Here is a 19,355-nt window from a genome sequence, read left to right on the forward strand (position 1 = left end):
ATTACAGATGGGAATAACACCAATATTATCTGCAGCTCAAAAAGCAGTTATTAAGTTAGAAAACAAAGCACGAATCAATATGTTACAAAAAGACAAATGGGGGAATTGTAAGGGATACAACTATGATTCGTGCCAGCAGCTTAGAAACCCTTGTAACCATTGCACTTGGTATGAGAAGAAAGAAGTAATAATGTAATAATCATTTTTTTACATTAGTTAAGTGCCATAAGAATTATATTGTAAAATTCTGAACACTTTGTAAACTTTAGAATATTGACTAAAGGGAAACAGCTGTAACCGCCCAATATATGCTTATGCAAGATTGTAATCACAATATATAGGAACTAAGTCTTAAGCAAATAACAGATGTCCGGTAGTGCCAACAATGCTTATACAAATTGAGGTCTTTGCAAAGGGATGATTTGTCACTCAAAGGTCACGAGATAAGGAAGAAGAATGAAGAACTTACGATTCAGCAATCTTCAAGAAAGCAGAATAAGCAAAAAAACAGAACAAGGACCCTAACAACAGGATACCATAGACTCAGACAATACCCTAACAGGATACGTATGCAGGATGTAAAGAGCACAGATACCAGATGTGATAATGTATAAAAGAGTAAAACCCAAAAGAGACAGTGTGCGTTGCTGGTGGAGTGAAGGCTCCCCTGCGCACCCAGCGCTGCTTGCTTATTGCCTTTCAATAAATTGTAAATAAATTAAATTTGGACCAAAATCCTGTCTATGCTAAATTTTTATAACAAACTGGCATGTGATCAGACTAGATGTGGAAAATTTTACTCACAAGCAGGTAAGTCAAGAACACGGACGTGATGCTAGCTGTAACAAAGATGTGAAGTGTGGTCATCTGACTGAATGATTATAAAAGTATTTGTGGTGTGAAAAGGAAAGGTTATTCACTATTTAGCAGGTAGGGAGTTATTAATGCAAAAAGGAAAGGTCACCACTTGCACTGGATCTTCAAGCAACAGGATTTGCATGGGGAAATTCACCACGCTAAGACTGGTTATAGACATGGATACATGAGGGAAAATCACCTTCCTCATAGAGCCAGGATGGAAGATTGTCAACGTTTAAAGAACTTATTGTTCTTGGGATCAGGCACAGAATTAATCCTCAGGACACTGAAGGTATTTGCTGGGATATAATTGCCATTAGAAGAAATCAGAATACTGTTTAAGCATAAACATGCCTGGAAAGTGCTTAGATCAGGCACTCTTGCCTACTTGTCAATACGCACTGGGGCAGAAGAGGGAATGTTGCATTAGTTAGATTGTTTGGGGCCTCTTTAAAACACCTAAGAACACAAAAGGAAAGGTGAATTCCCCTAGTAGAGTGATAAACACATAAATGTATTGGCTTTCGCAAATCCTAGGTGTGGCTATGTGGATATAACTGTATAAATTCACAATAACAAACAAAACTTGCTAAGGACACAAGATTAGACAACAAGTTAAAAAGGGGCAGAACTCTTGAGCAAAAGAGAGTCACATAGCAAAAGAATTTGAAAAGGTAAAAGAAGAGGGGGGGTGTTGATATAAGAAAAGCTAGTGCCTGGAAAACATAGAGTTAAAGGACTTTTTAGCTTAACTTAGGTTGTAGGAAGAGAATAATGTTGTAAGTCTGTGGAATTTAGTGGCCCCACTAAACATGAGTTAATTGTTTCACACTAGCCTTCTAAAGTACCTTTAGCTTTAAAGAACAGTGTTTGTGTTGTAAGTCTGTGGTGAGATAACAGGATTTAGTGGCCCCACTAAACATGAATATTTCACACCATCCTTCTACTTATCAGTTAGTTGAGAGACAGAGTCTCCCAAACATCTGCTAGCTTGGGATACTCCTTGTCTGCCTATCCTGCAATAAATTTTGCAGGAAGGTCACACTTTTAAATCTTTGCTAGTTATCAGAAGAATTACAGATATGTCTGGTTTCAGCTAGCTGTGTGATTACTGGGGTGTCCAACTGTGCCAAAGGTGAAAAGTACACTATGAGGAAGACTGCTTACTTCATCTTGAAGACCCCTACTCACAAGAGGAAGACTGCTTACTTCATCCTCAAGACCACTGCCCACGATCACCAGAGAGCAGTGCACAGACACCAAGAAGAGGAGACTTATGATAAGTTCCTGAAGCTAGTTATAATATTCCCCACCTATACACAGAAATTATGAATATGTATATGGCTAATGCAATAGTGAAAGTATATAAACCTGTAACAAATACTCATGCCTCTGGCTACGGTCACGCACCCAGCACTGTTGCTTTTGCTTTATTGATTTTGTCCCTCAATAAAACCCTGTTATCTCGTTTAGAGGAGCAAATTCATATTTCACACTAGGATCTGATCAAATGAGAGGGCAGGATGGAAACAGCATATCCACCTTCGCTTCCCAGCAGTCAGATGAAGCTGGCTTGGTTACTCACCGGGACACGATCAGGGTATTTGGCTCGGATTTTTGCCGACTCGACACATCTGTGCTCTGTGGACAAAACTCGCAGTTAGTCACTGCACGGTAACGAAACTGCCGGTGTCCCAGGCCCGCAGGGACGGCAGCCTGTGGGGTTCGCAGTCGCCTTGCCCCCGCCGAGTGGAATCTCTGGCTGTTCAGGGAGGCGTCCTCGGGCATCGCGCCACCCTTCGCCACCACGGGCGTCCGGCGGCTGTCCGCCCAGAGACAAGCCATCCGGCCCGGGAAACCAACCGGAACACAGCGACACGGTAGACGGCGGGCAGTGCCCGGCCCGAGCCCATCCTTACCCAGCGCGTGGTCCTCCTTGAACATCCACTTCATGGTGAGGCAGAGGGGGCTCGTGCCGGACCTGGCGATGTCACGACGCCTGCCACAACAACACCGCGGCTCGGCGGGCGGAACTTCCGGTTCGTCGGTTCCCTAGCAACCACCTGAACTCGGCGCTTCCGGCGGGCTCGCGGGCTGGGCTGTGGCAGCCGAGAGTGCCACCATCTGCCGAACGCGAGGCCATGCGTCCGCTCGGCTCTGCCCGGGCTGCTCCAGGCAGCATCGTGGGTACCGCCACCTCCATCCCACTGTCAGTCCCGGGCGCGCTCCCACCTCACCGTATTTTCTTCTCCTCTGTTGGGTTATTCCTAGTCTAGCTCCGCTACATCTTTGGATATGTTTTGTCTCTCTTGGTTTTGGTTTGGTTTCATTTTGGATTTTGGTGTGTGGTGTAGAAAACATTCTTAAAGCTACAAGGCCCAGAGTAAAGGCCTGACATTCCTAAATTTGTGCTGGAGTATCAGGTCAGTGGCATTCCTTAACCCTAACTGTCTTGCATTGGTTAACCCCTTGCATCAACCTTTATATAAATTGGAATATTTTTCCTTATCAGGAGGTTATGTTCTGGTACTGCATGGTAAGGCACAATAGGTATTTGCTGAGCGATATATCTGTTGAGTGAGCCATATAACTTGAGCAATACCCCCTTGTACAACCCCCCTGTACAATTTACCTAACCCCCCTTGTACAATAGTCCACATCAGGAAATAAGAAAATTTTCCTTCAGATTGAGTGGTTGATAAGGGCGAAGGAACATTCTTGTTTGGTCTTTACTGTTTGAGTATTTTAAAATGTGTCTCCAATGAATGTGTTTAGTTATCTTGCTGCTTTTCACATGTCAAGTCAAATCTTTGTCATTAGGCACAGATTGTTGGATATCACTGAATTTCTGAAGGACTGATTGGTTTATAAAGTTAGGTAACTCCCAACTAAGGTAGCTAATTGAAAAAAAAAAATATTTCTTATTTGGTGTTCCCTTGTTGTGATGTGACAGTCTGAAACTGGGAGTCAGAAAAAATATAAAATCCATGCAGAAAATCTGTAAAAAAACAAAGAAGTAGAAAAGTGTGTTGTGTTCTGTCTTGTCCTGTCCTGCCCCGTCCCCCCCAGATTCTCTTTTCTTGTGTTCACCATTTCAGAGAATGTCAATGCTTGTGATGCAGAGCATGGCTCTTCAGTATTTTTCTCCTGTGCCAGGGTTTCAACTCTATATAAATGGACACCTGAAACTGAACCATAGGCAATTACTTAACCATTGTGGACTGGATACCAGATACAATGTGAGGAAACTTTTTTTTCTGTCTTCATCAATTCCCCCTCTCTTTACCCTCCTAGTGCCATAGGTTACACCCTAATTATTCATACTCCAGCACAGAGTGGATTGCAAAACTTTGGAACTGGTATTTTCTTGTTAGGCTGAAAGGCGGATAAGGTTATTCTGCCAAGATGTTCAGTCTGATGGTTATGTGCATTCCTTCAAGGGCACGGTGACTTTGTATAAGAAACTTGGTAGAGTTACTTCCTTGAAGAGTGGACAAATAATGCAAGTATCTCCTTGTTGTAACAGGTATCTGTGGTCAATGGCACAAGTCTCTTTGCAAGTGACTATGATCTAACAAGCATCATTGCAGCATACTGGGATAGATATAGTAAGCCTGAATGTACATCTATGAATTACAGGGCAGTAGTCATTATCATACTGGCAGCTGTTCCTTTCCCTGTTTTAGTTAGAACAGTCTTTTCAGATCCCAACTGAGACAAAGGGGCACAAAATCACAAAAGAGAATATAGAAACCTTTATAAATAGTTTTAAGTAATGTTAAGTTTGATGGCTTTGTAACAGTAGCAATGGAAAATTACTGAGGTGCAGGATACATAGAGAAAAATATATAAAGAGTGCAGCTAGAGAACATACTGAGAATTCTCACAAGATAAGTCATTATAGTTGACATAGTTTTAAGAAAAAATATCTAGAAGAATAGGACACAGGGATAAGGAGTATCTGGGAACTGCAGGTGTCCAGGATGGGCTACAGTTAAACTAACTGATAAGTAGGAGGATAGTAGGATTATTATGTCTCTGGTGCTAATGAACCAATTAAACTGGTATGAGCATCTACTGCGCGTGTCTCAAAGGCTGCCAGAAGTGATGAAGATTGGTGGAAGAAGTAAACGACCCTCAGAGACCACCACCACAATTCTGTACGCATGCAGGGAACTCTCTGGAAAATGATGTAATCCATACGTAGCCTCATGAATATGTATGTATGCCCAGGGTCTATAAAAGGACAGCTTGTGTGGCAATTGGGGGACACACATTAAGAGTAGCTATCCCACGTGTCTCCTGGCGCCACAATAAAGAATACCTGCTTGTCAGCTTGAAAACTTTGTTGGCAAGTTTGTTCCTGGAGTTTTCTCCGAATCACAACCCTGTGTGGATGGCTGGAAGAGCAACAGATACACCATTTATCATTAATGCCACTATTCATTACCTAGTGGAAGTTATCTTGTATCCTTTGAAAACTGCATATACTGTGACATAACTGGGTTGCATTATTTAGGCTTTCACACATAAGCCAAATAAAAACTGTTTTCTTCTAGACTTGTTGCTGAACCTTTTCTTTCTTAGCTAAACAAATGCTATAGTTCTGAAGCTAACTGAATACCTACTTGGCCATTCCTCTGGATGGTTCTGCTTGCATAACCATTTCTTGTCTGTTGTGGTTTAAACCCAGCCAGTAGCTCAGAACCACACAGCTGCTTGCTCACTCCACCCCCCCCACCCCCCCCCCCCTTCCTCCACCCGCTCCTGGAGGGACAGGGAGGAGAATCAAAAGAATGTAACTCCCACAAGTTGAGATAAGAACAGTCCAGTAACTAAGGTATAACACAAACCCACTACTGCTACCACCAGTAATAATAATGATAAGGGAAATAACAAGGGAAGAGAATACAACTGCTCACCACCTGCCAACTGATACCCAGCCCGACCTCAACAATGATCTAGCCCTTCTGGGTAACTCCCCCCAGTTTATATACTGGGCATGATGTGCTGTGGTATGGAATACCCCTTTGGATAGTTTGGATCAGGTGTCCTGTCTCACAGTATCACAGTATCACAGTATCACAGTAGGTTAGAGATTGGAAGGGACCTCAAAAGATCATCTAGTCCAATCCCCCTGCCGGAGCAGGAACACCTAGATAAGGTTACACAGGAACGTGTCCAGGCGGGTTTTGAATGTCTCCAAAGAAGGAGATTCCACAACCTCCCTGGGCAGCCTGTTCCAGTGTTCCGTCACCCTCACTGAGAAGAAGTTTCTTCTCAGGTTTAAGTGGAACCTCTTGTGCTCCAATTTGTATCCATTACCCCTTGTCCTTTCATTGTTTGCCACTGAGAAGAGCCTGGCTCCATCCTCGTGACACTCCCCCTTTATATATTTATATACACTAATAAGGTCACCCCTCAATCTCCTCTTCTCCAAACTGTAGAGACCCAGCTCCCTCAGTCTTTCCTCATAAGGGAGATGCTCCACTCCCTTAATCATCTTAGTTGCCCTGCGCTGGACTCTCTCCAGCAGGTCCCTGTCCTTTTTAAACTGAGGGCCCCAGAACTGGACACAATATTCCAGATGAGGTCTCACCAGGGCAGAGTAGAGGGGAAGGAGGACCTCTCTCGACCTACTAACCACCCCCCTTCTAATACACCCCAGGATGCCATTGGCCTTCTTGGCCACAAGGGCACAGTGTTGGCTCATGGTCACCCTGTCGTCCACCAGGACCCCCAGGTCCCTCTCCCCTACACTGCTCTCTAACAGGTCGTTCCCCAGCCTATACTGGAACCTGGGGTTGTTCCTGCCCAGATGCAGGACTCTACACTTTCCCTTGTTATATTTCATCAAGTTATTCCCCGCCCAGCTCTCCAGCCTGTCCAGGTCCCTCTGGATGGCAGCACAGCCTTCTGGCGTGTCGGCCACCCCTCCCAGCTTAGTGTCATCAGCAAACTTGCTGATAGTACACTCAATTCCCTCATCTAAATCGTTGATGAATATATTAAATAATACTGGTCCCAGTACCGACCCTTGAGGCACTCCACTAGATACAGGCCTCCAACTAGACTCCGCCCCATAGACTACAACTCTCTGGCTTCTCTCCTTCAGCCAGTTCACAGTCCACCTCACTACCCGATCATCCAGACCACACTTCCTCAATTTAGCCGCAAGGATGCTGTGGGAGACCGTGTCAAACGCTTTGCTGAAGTCGAGGTAGACCACATCCACCGCTCTACCATCATCCATCCACCGCGTTATTTCCTCATAAAAGGCTACAAGATTGGTCAAGCACGACTTCCCCTTGGTGAAGCCATGTTGACTGCCCCTCATAACCCTCTTATCCTTGATATGCCTTAAGATGGCACCAAGGATAAGGTGTTCCATCACTTTCCCAGGAACGGAGGTGAGGCTAACCGGTCTATAGTTACCCGGGTCCTCCTTCTTGCCCTTTTTGAAGACAGGAGTGACATTTGCTTTCCTCCAGTCCTCAGGCACCTCTCCCGTTTCCCAAGACTTGGTAAAGATGATGGAGAGCGGTCTAGCAATGACCTCAGCCAGTTCCCTCAGCACCCGCGGGTGCATCCCATCTGGACCCATGGATTTATGGATATCCAGATTGCTCAACTGGTCTTTAACCCATTCCTCATCGACTAAGGCAGACCGCTCCGTTGACCTATCTTCATCCGGGGTCTCAGCGGTACAGGGCTCTTCAGGACTGCCTCCAGCAGAGTAGACAGAGACAAAGAAGTCATTCAGTAACTCTGCCATCTCTGTATCTTCTGTCACCAGGGCACCCGTCCCGTTCATCAGCGGGCCTACATTGCCTCTGGTGTTAGTTTTACCTGCCATGTATTTGAAAAAGCTCTTTCTGCTGTCCTTGACCCCTCTCGCCAGCTTTAATTCCAAGGAGGCCTTAGCCATCCTAGCAGCTTTCCTACATCCTCTAGCAGCAGCCTTATATTCTTCCCAAGTGGCCAGCCCTTCTTTCCATGACCTGTAAACTCTCCTCTTCCACTTGAGCATACCGAGCAATTCCCTATTTAACCACGCAGGTCTCCTGACCCTCTTCCTCGACTTCCTACGTGTCGGGATGCTCCGATCTTGAGCTCGGAAAAAGCAGTCCTTGAACGTCAACCAACTATCTTGGGCCCCTTTCCCTTCAAGCAGCCTAGCCCACTGGATTTCCCCTAGCAATCGCTTGAAGAGGCCAAAGTTTGCCCTGCTAAAGTCCAGGGTTGCGATTCTACTTGCTATTCTACTGACCCTACCACACAAGATCCTGAATTCTACCATCTCGTGGTCGCTGCAACCAAGGCAGCCCTCAACCTTCACTCCTTCAACCAGACCCTCCTTGTTAGTGAGGATGAGATCCAGCAGCGCACCTCTCCTGGTTGGCTCATCCACCATTTGCATGAGGAAGTTATCATCCATACACTGGAGGAACCTCCTGGACTGCGGCTGGGTTGCCGAGTAGTCCTTCCAGCAAACATCAGGGAAGTTAAAATCCCCCACGACGACCACGGCCTGTGACCGTGAGGCCGCTGTCAGCTGCCTGTAGAAGGCCTCGTCAACTTCCTCACCCTGATCCGGTGGCCTGTAACAGACCCCCACAACAGTATCGCCCCTGCCAGCCTGCCCCTTAATTCTCACCCACAGACTCTCGACTCGCTCATCATCTGTCCCCGGACAGAACTCAACGCATTGTAGCTGCTCTCGCACATAAAGAGCAACCCCACCACCCCGCCTGGCTGGCCTGTCTTTCCTGAAAAGGACATAGCCCTCCATGACTACATTCCAGTCATGTGAGCTGTCCCACCACGTCTCTGTAATTGCCACCAGATCATGATCAATGAGTCTATTACCATAAAGTACAGTGTCCTAGGTTTAGCAGTAGCAGTCATTTTTCTCTTTCTTGGTAGCTGGTGCAGTGCTGTGTTTTGACTTTCGGCCTGGGAACAGAGCTGATAACAATGATGTTTTGGTTTGGCCAAGGACTTTGTGAGCCTCATGCTCTGCCAGGGAAGAGGGGAAGCCGGGAGGAAGCAGAGACAGGACACCTGACCCAAGCTAGCCAAAGAAGTATTCCATACCGCAGCACGTCATGCCCAGGATGTAACTGGGAGTTACCTGGAAGGACAGGGGGGTCTTCTGGGTTGGACTTGTTTTTTCGGCAGGTGGCATTGTATTCACTCCCTTGTTATTTTCTCTTATCATTGTTGTCGTTGGTGGTAGCGGTGGTGATTTGTGTTGTACATTGGTTGCTGGACTGTTCTTGTCTCAACCCGTGGGAGTTGCATTCTTTCGATTCTCCTCCCGATCCTTCTGGGAGCAGGGAAGGGGGGAGCCCCCGGGGGGGGGGACACGGGCCTTGACTGCTTCCAGCCCAGCACCACTCACTGGGAGTGAGTGCACAAGCTGTCTGGCTGGGTTTAAACCACAGCAGTTCTTTTTGGCGCCCAACGTGGGGCCTGAGGGGTTGAGATAACGACAGATATGTCCGGATTAATAGTCACTCGTCACAATGCTGATTTATTGGCTCTCAAAGCTGTTCCTCTTGATCTCACAGTTATCGTACCTTACTTCGAGCCGGTATTTGCTGTATTAGTGTTTTTCAAGTGTGGGGCTTGGGCTAAGGTTTTTGCCTCATTGTACTTTATGGCAGTGACTTGTAATACAATAGAATCATTGATCATGAAACCAGTCTGGCTTATGGTCCCAGTATGGTCACCATCTTTATACTTTGGGAGGTATATAATAAAAGTGCTTAGCAATTACACATCTTTTTTCTCGTTCTTGGGTGGTCAACCTGTGGAGGAGACATTCTTTTATCCTCCCAGTCCGTCCCCCCCCCCCGAGCATTTACAGCATCATTTGAGAGTTTTGAAGTTTTTGAATGGCCTTTTAATGCTGTTGAGACTTGTTTGCTGATTGTGATGGGGATCACCATGTTGGCATGCATACAGAGTGTATTTTGCCCATAACCATTTCGTCTGTTTTCAAAAGTTAAGCAGAGTCAGGTTTGGGTCTTGTCTGTGGTTAAACGACGATATAGGAGGACCAAGAGATTTTCTCTGAGGCTGGACAGTCATGAGTGGCAGGGTGTGTGGGATAGTGTAGGCAAGTATCTAGGTCAGTGGGCCCCTCCAGTACTTTGGAATTTCACCACCGAACAACTGCAAAATCCAGAAGAATTAGTAAAACACTTAAATGAAGTGTGTGGTCATTCTGGCCATACCAGAGACGGACAAATCATGGCAACGTGCTGGTGCTTGGCCTATGCTTACAGGGCCTTGTTCAACGCTATCCAGCACCTTCAAAAGGAAAAAAATGGTGCTGGATCTGAGGGCAAAGCAACAGTCAGCGCAGCTACTCCAGCTCCAAGCACAGCAGGTACACCACCCCCAGCAACAAGTACAGTCACTACTCAAACTTTGGCTGCAATGAACAGTGCAGCTACCCCAGCGGCAAGTACAGCAGCCACATCACCCCCAGCAACAAGTACAGTCGCTACTCAAACCACAGTGATAACCACTGCAGCTAAACCAGAGGACCAGTTCATACCAATATCGCTTGCCCTGTACACAAGGGAAAAAGCAAGAAAGATGCAAGAAGGGTGAAGCAAGATGAAGAAACAATGTATTTACCACCCGGTCTAGCATCTGATCAGGAGTCATCATCACATGACGAAGAAGAAGAAGGAGAGGTGACTTCTTGACCTTGGACCTCAACCGAGCTACGGAATATGAGAAAAGATTTTACCCGTCAACCAGGGGAGCACATCATCACCTGGTTGCTCCGATGCTGGGACAATGGGGCCAATGGTCACGAACTAGAAGGTAGGGAAGCCAAGCAGCTGGGATCACTTGTTAGAGAAGGGGGAATTGACAAAGCAATTGCAAGAGAGAAAAAGTCCCTCAGTCTTTGGAGGTGGCTCTTGGCAGCTGTGAAAGAAAGGTTTCCATACAAGGACGATGTTATGAGTCGTTCGGCCAAGTGGACTACTACAGACAAAGGCATCCAGTCTCTGAGGGAATCACCCATTGTAGAGATGATCTATCACATCAAGCCAAATAACGGGGGTATACCCATAGATCCAGATGAATTCGAATGCACACGACCCATGTGGCGAAAACTTACATGGAATGCACCGTCATCATATGCCCATTCATTGGCAACAGTAACCTGGAATGACATAGTACCACTAACAGCGGATGAAATGGTTCATAAACTCTGCAAGTTCGAAGACAATCTCACCCCTTCCATCATCTCAGCTGTGGAAAAACTGTCCCAGGATCTCAAACAATTGAGGGACGATATATCTGACTTATCCAGCTCCTCGAGTGTACCAACACACGTCTCATCTATTAACAAAAGGTGTCCTATTGTTCGAGAGAGGAGATACAAGAGGTATACGCCACGGGGCACCCTATGGCTTTACCTGCAGGATCACAGAGAAGACATGACAAAGTGGGACGGAAAACCTACTTCAGCTTTGAAGGAAGTGGTGAGTGAATTGAAGAGGGGAGCAAGGGCCAAGACTGATCGTCCCATGAGAGCTATAGCTTCAGTCTCTGGTGAGCAGTTTCCCAGGTGGAGAGGAAGAGCTGATTTTACTCCAGCTCCTGGGATAACTAAGAATAATCCCTTTCAACATGATTTAAGTGTCCAATCCTGTGATGACTATTAGAGGGGCCCTGCCTCCATCCAGGTAGAGGTAGGGGACAATTGGATTTACTGGACTGTGTGGATCAGATGTCCTGGCACATCAGTCCCACAGAAGTATAAGGCTCTAATAGACACAGTGTATCCTGATGCCATCAAGCTGTCAAGGTGTGGAACCCATCTATATTTCTAGAGTGATAGGAGGATCCCAAGAGTTGACAGTATTGGAGGCTGAAATCAGCCTGACTGGGAGTCAATGTCAAAAGCACCCTATTGTGACTGGTCCAGAGGCTCCATGCATCTTTGGCATAGACTACCTCAGGAGACGGTACTTCAAAGACCCAAAAGAGTACTGATGGGCTTTTGGTATTGCTGCTTTAGAGACTGAGGAAATTGAGCAGCTATCCACCTTGCCTGGCCTCTCAGAGGATCCTTCTGTTGTGGGGTTGCTGAAAGTGGAAGAACAACAAGAGCCAATTGCAACCGCAACAGTGCACTGGCGGCAATATCGCACCAACTGAGACTCCCTGATTCCCATCCATCAGCTGATCCGTAGACTGGAGAGTCAGGGACAGATCAGCAGGACTCGCTCACCTTTTAGTAGCCCCATATGGCCAGTGTGAAAGTCTAACAGAGAGTGGAGACTAACAGACTATCGTGGTCTGAATGAAGTCACACCACCATTGAGTGCTGCCGTGCTGGACATGTTAGAACTTCAGTATGAATTAGAGTCAAAGGCAGCCAAGTGGTATGCCACCATTGATATTGCCAATGCATTTTTCTCAATTCCTTTGGCAGCAGAGTGCAGGCCACAGTTTGCTTTTACTTGGAGGGGTGTCCAGTACACTTGGAACCGACTGCCCCAGGGCTGGAAACACAGCCCTACAATTTGCCATGGACTGATCCAGACTGCACTGGAACAGGGGCAAGCTCCAGAACACCTGCAATACATTGATGACATTATTGTGTGGAGTGATACAGCGGAAGAAGTCTTTGAGAAAGGGAGGAAAATAATCCAAATCCTGCTGAAAGCCGGTTTTCCCATAAAACGAAGTAAGGTCGAGGGACCTGCACAGGAGATTCAATTTTTGGGAATAAAATGGCAAGATGGATGTAGGCAGATCCCCACAGATGTAATCAACAAGATAACAGCAATGTCTCCACCAACTAATAAGAAAGAAACACAAGCTTTCTTGGGTGCAGTGGGGCTCTGGAGAATGCACATCCCAAATTACAGTTTGATTGTAAGCCTTCTCAATCATGTGACTTGTAAGAAGAATGATTTTAAATGGGGACCTGAGCAACAACAAACCTTTGATCAAATTAAACGTGAGATAGTTCATGCAGTGGCCCTTGGACCAGTCTGGACCGGGTCAGATGTAAAAAATGTGCTCTACACTGCAGCCGGTGAGAATGGTCCTAACTGGAGCCTCTGGCAGAAAGCTCCAGGGGAGACTCGAGGTCGACCCCTTGGCTTTTGGAGTTGGGGATACAAAGGATCTGAGGCAAGCTATACCTCAACTGAGAAAGAGATACTCGCAGCCTATGAAGGGGTTCAAGCTGCTTTGGAAGTGATTGGCACTGAAGCACAGCTCCTCTTGGCACCCCTGTTGCCTGTGCTGGGCTGGATGTTCAAAGGCAGGGTCTCCTCTACGCATCGTGCAACTGATGCTAAATGGAGTAAATGGGCTGCACTAATTACACAACGAGCTCGAATAGGAAATCCCAGTCGTCCAGGCATTCTAGAGGTCATCATGGACTGGCCAGAGGGCAAAGATTTTAGAATGTCACCAGAGGAGGAGGTGATGCGTGCTGAAGAGGCCCCACCATATAATAAACTATCAGAAACTGAAAAGCAGTATGCCTTGTTTACTGATGGGTCCTGCCATATTGTGGGAAAATACAGGAGATGGAAGGCAGCTGTATGGACTCCCCCGTGACAAGTTGCAGAAACTGCTGAAGGAGAGGGTGAATCAAGTCAGTTTGTCGAGGTGAAAGCCATCCAGCTGGCCCTGGACATTGCTGAACGAGAAAAGTGGCCAGTAGAGAAGAGATTCAGAGCAGCCCTGCGGAGAAGGGCTTGGGGGTGCTGCTGGATGAGAAAATGAACATGAGCCAGCAGTGTGCGCTTGCAGACCAGAAAGCCAACCGTATCCTGGGCTGCATCAAAAGGAGCGTGACCAGCAGGTCAAAGGAGGTGATCCTGCCCCTTTATTCTGCTCTCGTGAGACCTCACCTGGAGTATTGTGTACAGTTCTGGTGTCCTCAACATAAAAAGGACATGGATCTGTTGGAACAAGTCCAGAGGAGGGCCACAAGAATGTTCAGGGGACTGGAGCACCTCCCATATGAAGGTCGGCTGAGAAAGTTAGGGCTGTTCAGCCTGGAGAAGAGAAGGCTGTGTGGAGACCTCATAGCAGCCTTCCCGTATCTGAAGGGGGCCTATAGGGATGCTGGGGATGGACTCTTCATTAGGGACTGTAGTGATAGGACAAGGGGTAATGGGTTAAAACTTAAATAGGGGAAGTTTAGATTGGAAATAAGGAGGAAATTCTTTCCTGTTAGGGTGGTGAGGCACTGGAATAGGTTGTCCAGGGAGGTTGTGAACGCTTCATCCCTGTCAGTGTTCAAGGCCAGGTTGGATGAGGCCTTGGGTATTATGGTTTAGAGCGAGATGTCCCTGCCCATGGCGGGGGGTTGGAACTTGATGATCTTAAGGTCCTTTCCAACCCTAACTATTCTATGATTCTATGATTCTACTTTATCTCTATACTGACTCATGGATGGTGGCAAATGCCCTTGTGGGGGTGGTTGCAGCAATGGAAGCAGAGCAACTGGCAACACAGAGAGAAACCCATCTGGGCTGCTGCACTGTGGCAAGATAGTGTTGTCCGGGTGCAGAACCTGGTGGTGAAGGCATGTCATGTAGATGCCCATGTTTGTTGGCAAACAATGAAAGGACAAGGGGTAATGGGTACAAATTGGAGCACAAGAGGTTCCACTTAAACCTGAGAAGAAACTTCTTCTCAGTGAGGGTGACGGAACACTGGAACAGGCTGCCCAGGGGGGTTGTGGAATCTCCTTCTTTGGAGACATTCAAAACCCGCCTGGACACGTTCCTGTGTAACCTTATCTAGGTGTTCCTGCTCTGGCAGGGGGATTGGACTAGATGATCTTTTGAGGTCCCTTCCAATCTCTAACATACTGTGATACTGTGATACTGTGATACCCAAGAGTTGGGTTGCTGAGGAACACCAGAACAACCAACAAGCGGATAAAGCTGCTAAGACTGAAGTGGCTCAGATGGACTTAGATAGGCAACATAAGGGTGAATTATTTTTGGCCTGGTGGGCCCATGACACTTCAGGCCATCAGGGCAGGGATGCAACATAGTGATGGGCTTGTGATTAAAGGGTGGACTTAGAAATGGACAGTATTGCCCAGCTTATTCGTGAGTTTGAAACATGTGCTGCAATTAAGCAAGCCAAGAAGTTAAAGCCTCTTTGGTATGGAGGACGATGGCTGAAGTACAAATATGGGGAGGCCGGGCAGATTGATTATATCACACTCCCACCAAGCTGCCAAGGCAAGCGCCATATGCTTACCATGGTGGAAGCAACCACCGGATGGCTGGAAACATATGCTGTGCCCCACGCCACTGCCTGGAACACTATCCTGGGCCTTGAGAATTTTTATGGAATATGCATTTATTAGTGCGAGAAGCAACATTTAAGGAAGGCAAAATGAAATGGAATTAAGAGTTAAAAATCAATTAATTGCAGTTTTGAGTTTATCTTTAATTCAGCAAAAAAGCAAACAGGAGGACCTCCCTGAAACAGAAGAAATCCTTAATCACGTATATCTGGGAGTTGATTCAGCGAAAACTACAGGAACAAACTCACCAACAAAGTTTTCATCACTTCTGGCAGCCTTTAAGCACGCGCAGTAGATGCTCATACCAGTTTAATTGGTTCGTTAGCACCAGAGACATAATAATCCTACTATCCTCCTACTTATCAGTTACTTTAATTGTAGCCCATCCTGGACACCTGCAGTTCCCAGACACTCCTTATCCCTGTGTCCTGTTCTTCTAGACTCTTTATTCTTAAAGCTATGTCAACTATAACGATTTATCTTGTGAGAATTTTCAGTATGTACTCTAGTTGCACTCTATTTTTTTTCTCTATGTATTATGCACCTCAGTAATTTTCCATTGCTACTGTTACAAAGCCATCAAACTTAACATTACCTAAAACTACTTCTAAAGATTTCTATATTCCATTTTGTGATTTTGTGCCCCCCCTTGTCTCAAATTCCCCCTTTTTCTATCCTTTTGTAAATTCTTTTGCAACATTTTTTTTTTATATATTACCATCAAAAATCTTTTTGAAATAATTTCCCGTTTCTACTTGGTGCTTAATTTCATTCCTTTTCCAATCTTCATAATTTATCATAGACCATTTATAACACCAGAGGGAACATTTTATCATACCACAAGTAATCAATATTAAAATAATTAACACCAATATTCCTGCAAACAATTGCCTCAACCAGGAGAGACTGGGTAACCATGAAGTTAACTTTTTCCATATTTCTTCAGAACCCCAGGAGGTGTCATCCATGGCCATTTCATGAAATATCGTTGTTTGTTTCCAAATTTCCTCCAGATCTGTTTCAATTCTGCCACTTTGGTCTATATAGGAACAACAGCTTTCATGATACTTAGCTTATAGGTAACACAACCAGAAACATTATATGCTATAAATACTGTTGTTTCAGACCCAGAATGATTTCATGGTGATCTGCAATGTTGCAAAAATCTTAGAACTTGTAGTGCCACTAATGGAGCACCCAAGTGAGACCTTTCTTGCCACCATTGAAGAAGACCTCATGAAACTTATAATCAAATATGGCATGACGGTAAACTTTTAATTGCTACTATTCAGTTGATTCTACTTCACATTGTGAAATACATGGCTTTGATTTAAAGTCTGTCTTCATTATCAAGATAACTTTTGAGCCACAAAAATCAATGTTCTTGGCTTATTGATGTTTGTAAGTGTTGCTATATTTTAACAATTTTCAGTTTGGTCAGGTTTTCAGAGCAGCCTAGGGGATGGACATTACATCTGTTAGATTGTTAGTTTTAGTTCTACATAGCTTTCTCCTACATAACTTCATAAAAATCTCAATTTTAACTTCTAAACATTTAGCTCATTTGTTCTTCTTGCTCCTAGGTTGTTCAGCATTGTGTGAGCTGTCTTGGGGCTGTTGTGAACAAAGTCACCCAGAACTATAAATTTGTGTGGGCTTGTTTTAATAGATACTATGGTGAGTAAAATCACATCATGTAATGGTCAGTCTTCAGTTTTGTTTACAAGTCTTGTGTTAAGGATACACCATGATTAAATACTGTGATCAAAACCTTTATCTCACTGTAGGTGCACTTTCAAAATTAAAAAGTCAACACCAAGAAGACCCCAATAGTACAATATATACTACCAATAAACCAGCACTCCTTAGATCACTTTTCACTGTTGGAGCATTGTGTCGGCATTTTGATTTTGATCAGGAAGATTTTAAGGGCAACAGTAAGGTAAAATAACTTGTATTTACTCTCCATGTATTATGAATACTGAATGCTCCACTTCAGTTTGAAAGCACAGTATTTCTAGTCCCTCAAAGCTATGTATTTTTTCATAATGCATACAGTATAGCTTTTTGGTTTCTAAATACATGGGTTTGCAAAGGTCATGCAGTAAGATTGTGTTTTTCCTTTTTTATATTTATTCTTTTTATAAGAGATAAAAATCTTCTGATTCATCTTCAAATAGCTATTATATTTGTTTTAATTTCCTCAGGTTAATATTAAGGATAAAGTACTTGAACTACTGATGTATTTTACAAAGCATTCAGATGAAGAAGTACAGACAAAAGCCATTATTGGCCTTGGTAAGAAATATTAATAGTTTTTATTATTCTGCTATAGTAAAAATCCATGCATTTCAGCAGGAATTAAGTTATTTATATAGTGGCAGTGGAATTTATTTAAAAACAAAGTTCACTGCATGTTTTATTGGAGAACTGGCTATAGAAAAGTACTCAAAGTGATACTTCGAAGTTGTATACTTCTGCAGCAGAGTGGATGCTTTTGACAGTGAATGCATTTTTGATGTGTGACCAAGTCTTAAAAAACATCAGGTTTCCAAAGTAATGGAGATGCTATTTTTTTCCCCACATGCAGGTATATTGTATCTCTAAATTTTGTTTATCAGTCCATAAGGAATGGTTAAAGAATAACTAGAAAAAATGCTGGATAAACTTTGATCATTTTAAGTGTCAAGGGAACCTTGCCAGTTTATACGAACTGCGGGATTTCATGAGGCATTGAGATGATGTCATAGTTTATATATTACAGCTTCTATGGGGATTTTGGCAGTATTTCAATTTTAAATAGATTCTTTATCTGAAGGCTGATTCGGAGAAAACTCCAGGAACAAACTTCCCAATGAAGTTTTCAAGCTGACAAGCAGGTATTCTTTATTGCGGCGCCGGGAGACACGGGGGTAACTCCTCCTAACGTGTCCCTGTATTGCTATACAAGCCATCCTTATATAGTCCCTGGGCACACATACATATTCATGAGGCTACGTATGGATTACATCATTTTCCAGAGAGTTCCCCACATGCGTACAGAGTTGTGGTGGTCTCTGAGGGTCGTTTACTTCTTCCAACAATCTTCATCACTTCTGGCAGCCTTTGAAGCACGTGCAGTAGATGCTCATACCAGTTTAATTGGTTCGTTAGCACCAGAGACATAATAATCCTCCTATCCTCCTACTTATCAGTTAGTTTAACTGTAGCCCATCCTGGACACCTGCAGTTCCCAGATACTCCTTATCCCTGTGTCCTGTTCTTCTAGACTGTTTTTCTTAAAACTAGGCCAACTATAATGATTTGTCTTGTGAGAATTCTTAGTATGTTCTCTAGCTGTACTCTATTTTTTTCTCTATGTATCATGCACCTCAGTAATTTTCCATTGCTACTGTTACAAAGCCATCAAACTTAACATTTCTTAAAACTATTTATAAAGGTTTCTATATCCCATTTTGTGATTTTGTGCCCCTTTGTCTCAAATTCCCCCCTTTTTCTGTCCTTTTGCAAATTCTTTTGCAACATTTTATATATTACAATTACCATCGAAAGTCTTTTTGAAATAATTTCCCATTTCTACTTGGTGCTTAATTTCATTCCTTTTCCAATCTTCGTAATTTATCATAGACCATTTACAACACCAGAGGGAACATTGTATCATACCACAAGTAATCAATATTAAAATAATTAACACCAATATTCCTGCAACCAGTTGCCTCAACCAGGAGAGATTGGGTAACCATGAAGTTAACTTTTTCCATGTTTCTTCAAAACCCCAGGAGGTGTCATCCATGGTCATTTCATGAAATATCTTAGTTTGTTTCCAAAATTCCTCCAGATCTGTTTCAATTCTGCCACTTCGGTCTATATAGGAACAACAGCTTTCATTGACTATGGAGGAAACCCCTCCTTGTGATGACAGTAACATGTCTAGAGCCGTTTGGTTTTGTAATACTATTTAGACAGGCTGGTTATCTCTTGTTGTTCTGCCTGGATTATATAATGTTTTTGCTTTCCATTTCCTCTATAGTTGCTGAGATATTTACAATTGCCTTCTCTAATTCACTTACTCACAAAGATGGAATTAGCCCTCTTACAAAACTATGAAATGCGGTGTGCCGTTCAATAATAGGGTTAAACCCTCGTTTAATCCGTTTAGCAAAACTTCTGATCC

The 19,355-nt window shown here is 44.3% G+C and overlaps 2 protein-coding genes across 2 annotated transcripts in view; one reads left to right on the forward strand and one right to left on the reverse strand.

The window, feature by feature from the left end:
• The window catches only part of LOC133215962 (gamma-aminobutyric acid receptor-associated protein-like 2), a 29,025-nt gene extending 25,934 nt beyond the window's left edge, over window positions 1-3,091 (reverse strand). Inside the window, exons 1-2 of the mRNA XM_061360334.1 lie at window positions 2,778-3,091; window positions 2,444-2,499 (exon numbers count right to left, since the gene is read on the reverse strand). Of these exons, the coding sequence (XP_061216318.1) occupies window positions 2,444-2,499; window positions 2,778-2,811 (90 nt within the window). The 5' untranslated portion in view covers window positions 2,812-3,091. The remainder of the gene's footprint in view (window positions 1-2,443; window positions 2,500-2,777) is intronic.
• The window catches only part of LOC133215963 (nipped-B-like protein), a 268,197-nt gene extending 250,337 nt beyond the window's left edge, over window positions 1-17,860 (forward strand). The window contains exons 39-42 of the transcript XR_009726531.1: window positions 16,307-16,447; window positions 16,765-16,858; window positions 16,969-17,123; window positions 17,389-17,860. The gene's annotated coding sequence lies outside the window, so the exon portion shown is untranslated. The remainder of the gene's footprint in view (window positions 1-16,306; window positions 16,448-16,764; window positions 16,859-16,968; window positions 17,124-17,388) is intronic.
• The last annotated feature ends 1,495 nt before the right edge of the window (window positions 17,861-19,355 follow it).

Source organism: Neopsephotus bourkii, unplaced genomic scaffold (assembly GCF_033783945.1).
Source record: "Neopsephotus bourkii isolate Nb327-2 ecotype Australia unplaced genomic scaffold, CSIRO-AGI_Nbou_v1 NB_1019, whole genome shotgun sequence".
In the NCBI taxonomy this organism is placed as follows: domain Eukaryota; kingdom Metazoa; phylum Chordata; class Aves; order Psittaciformes; family Psittacidae; genus Neopsephotus; species Neopsephotus bourkii.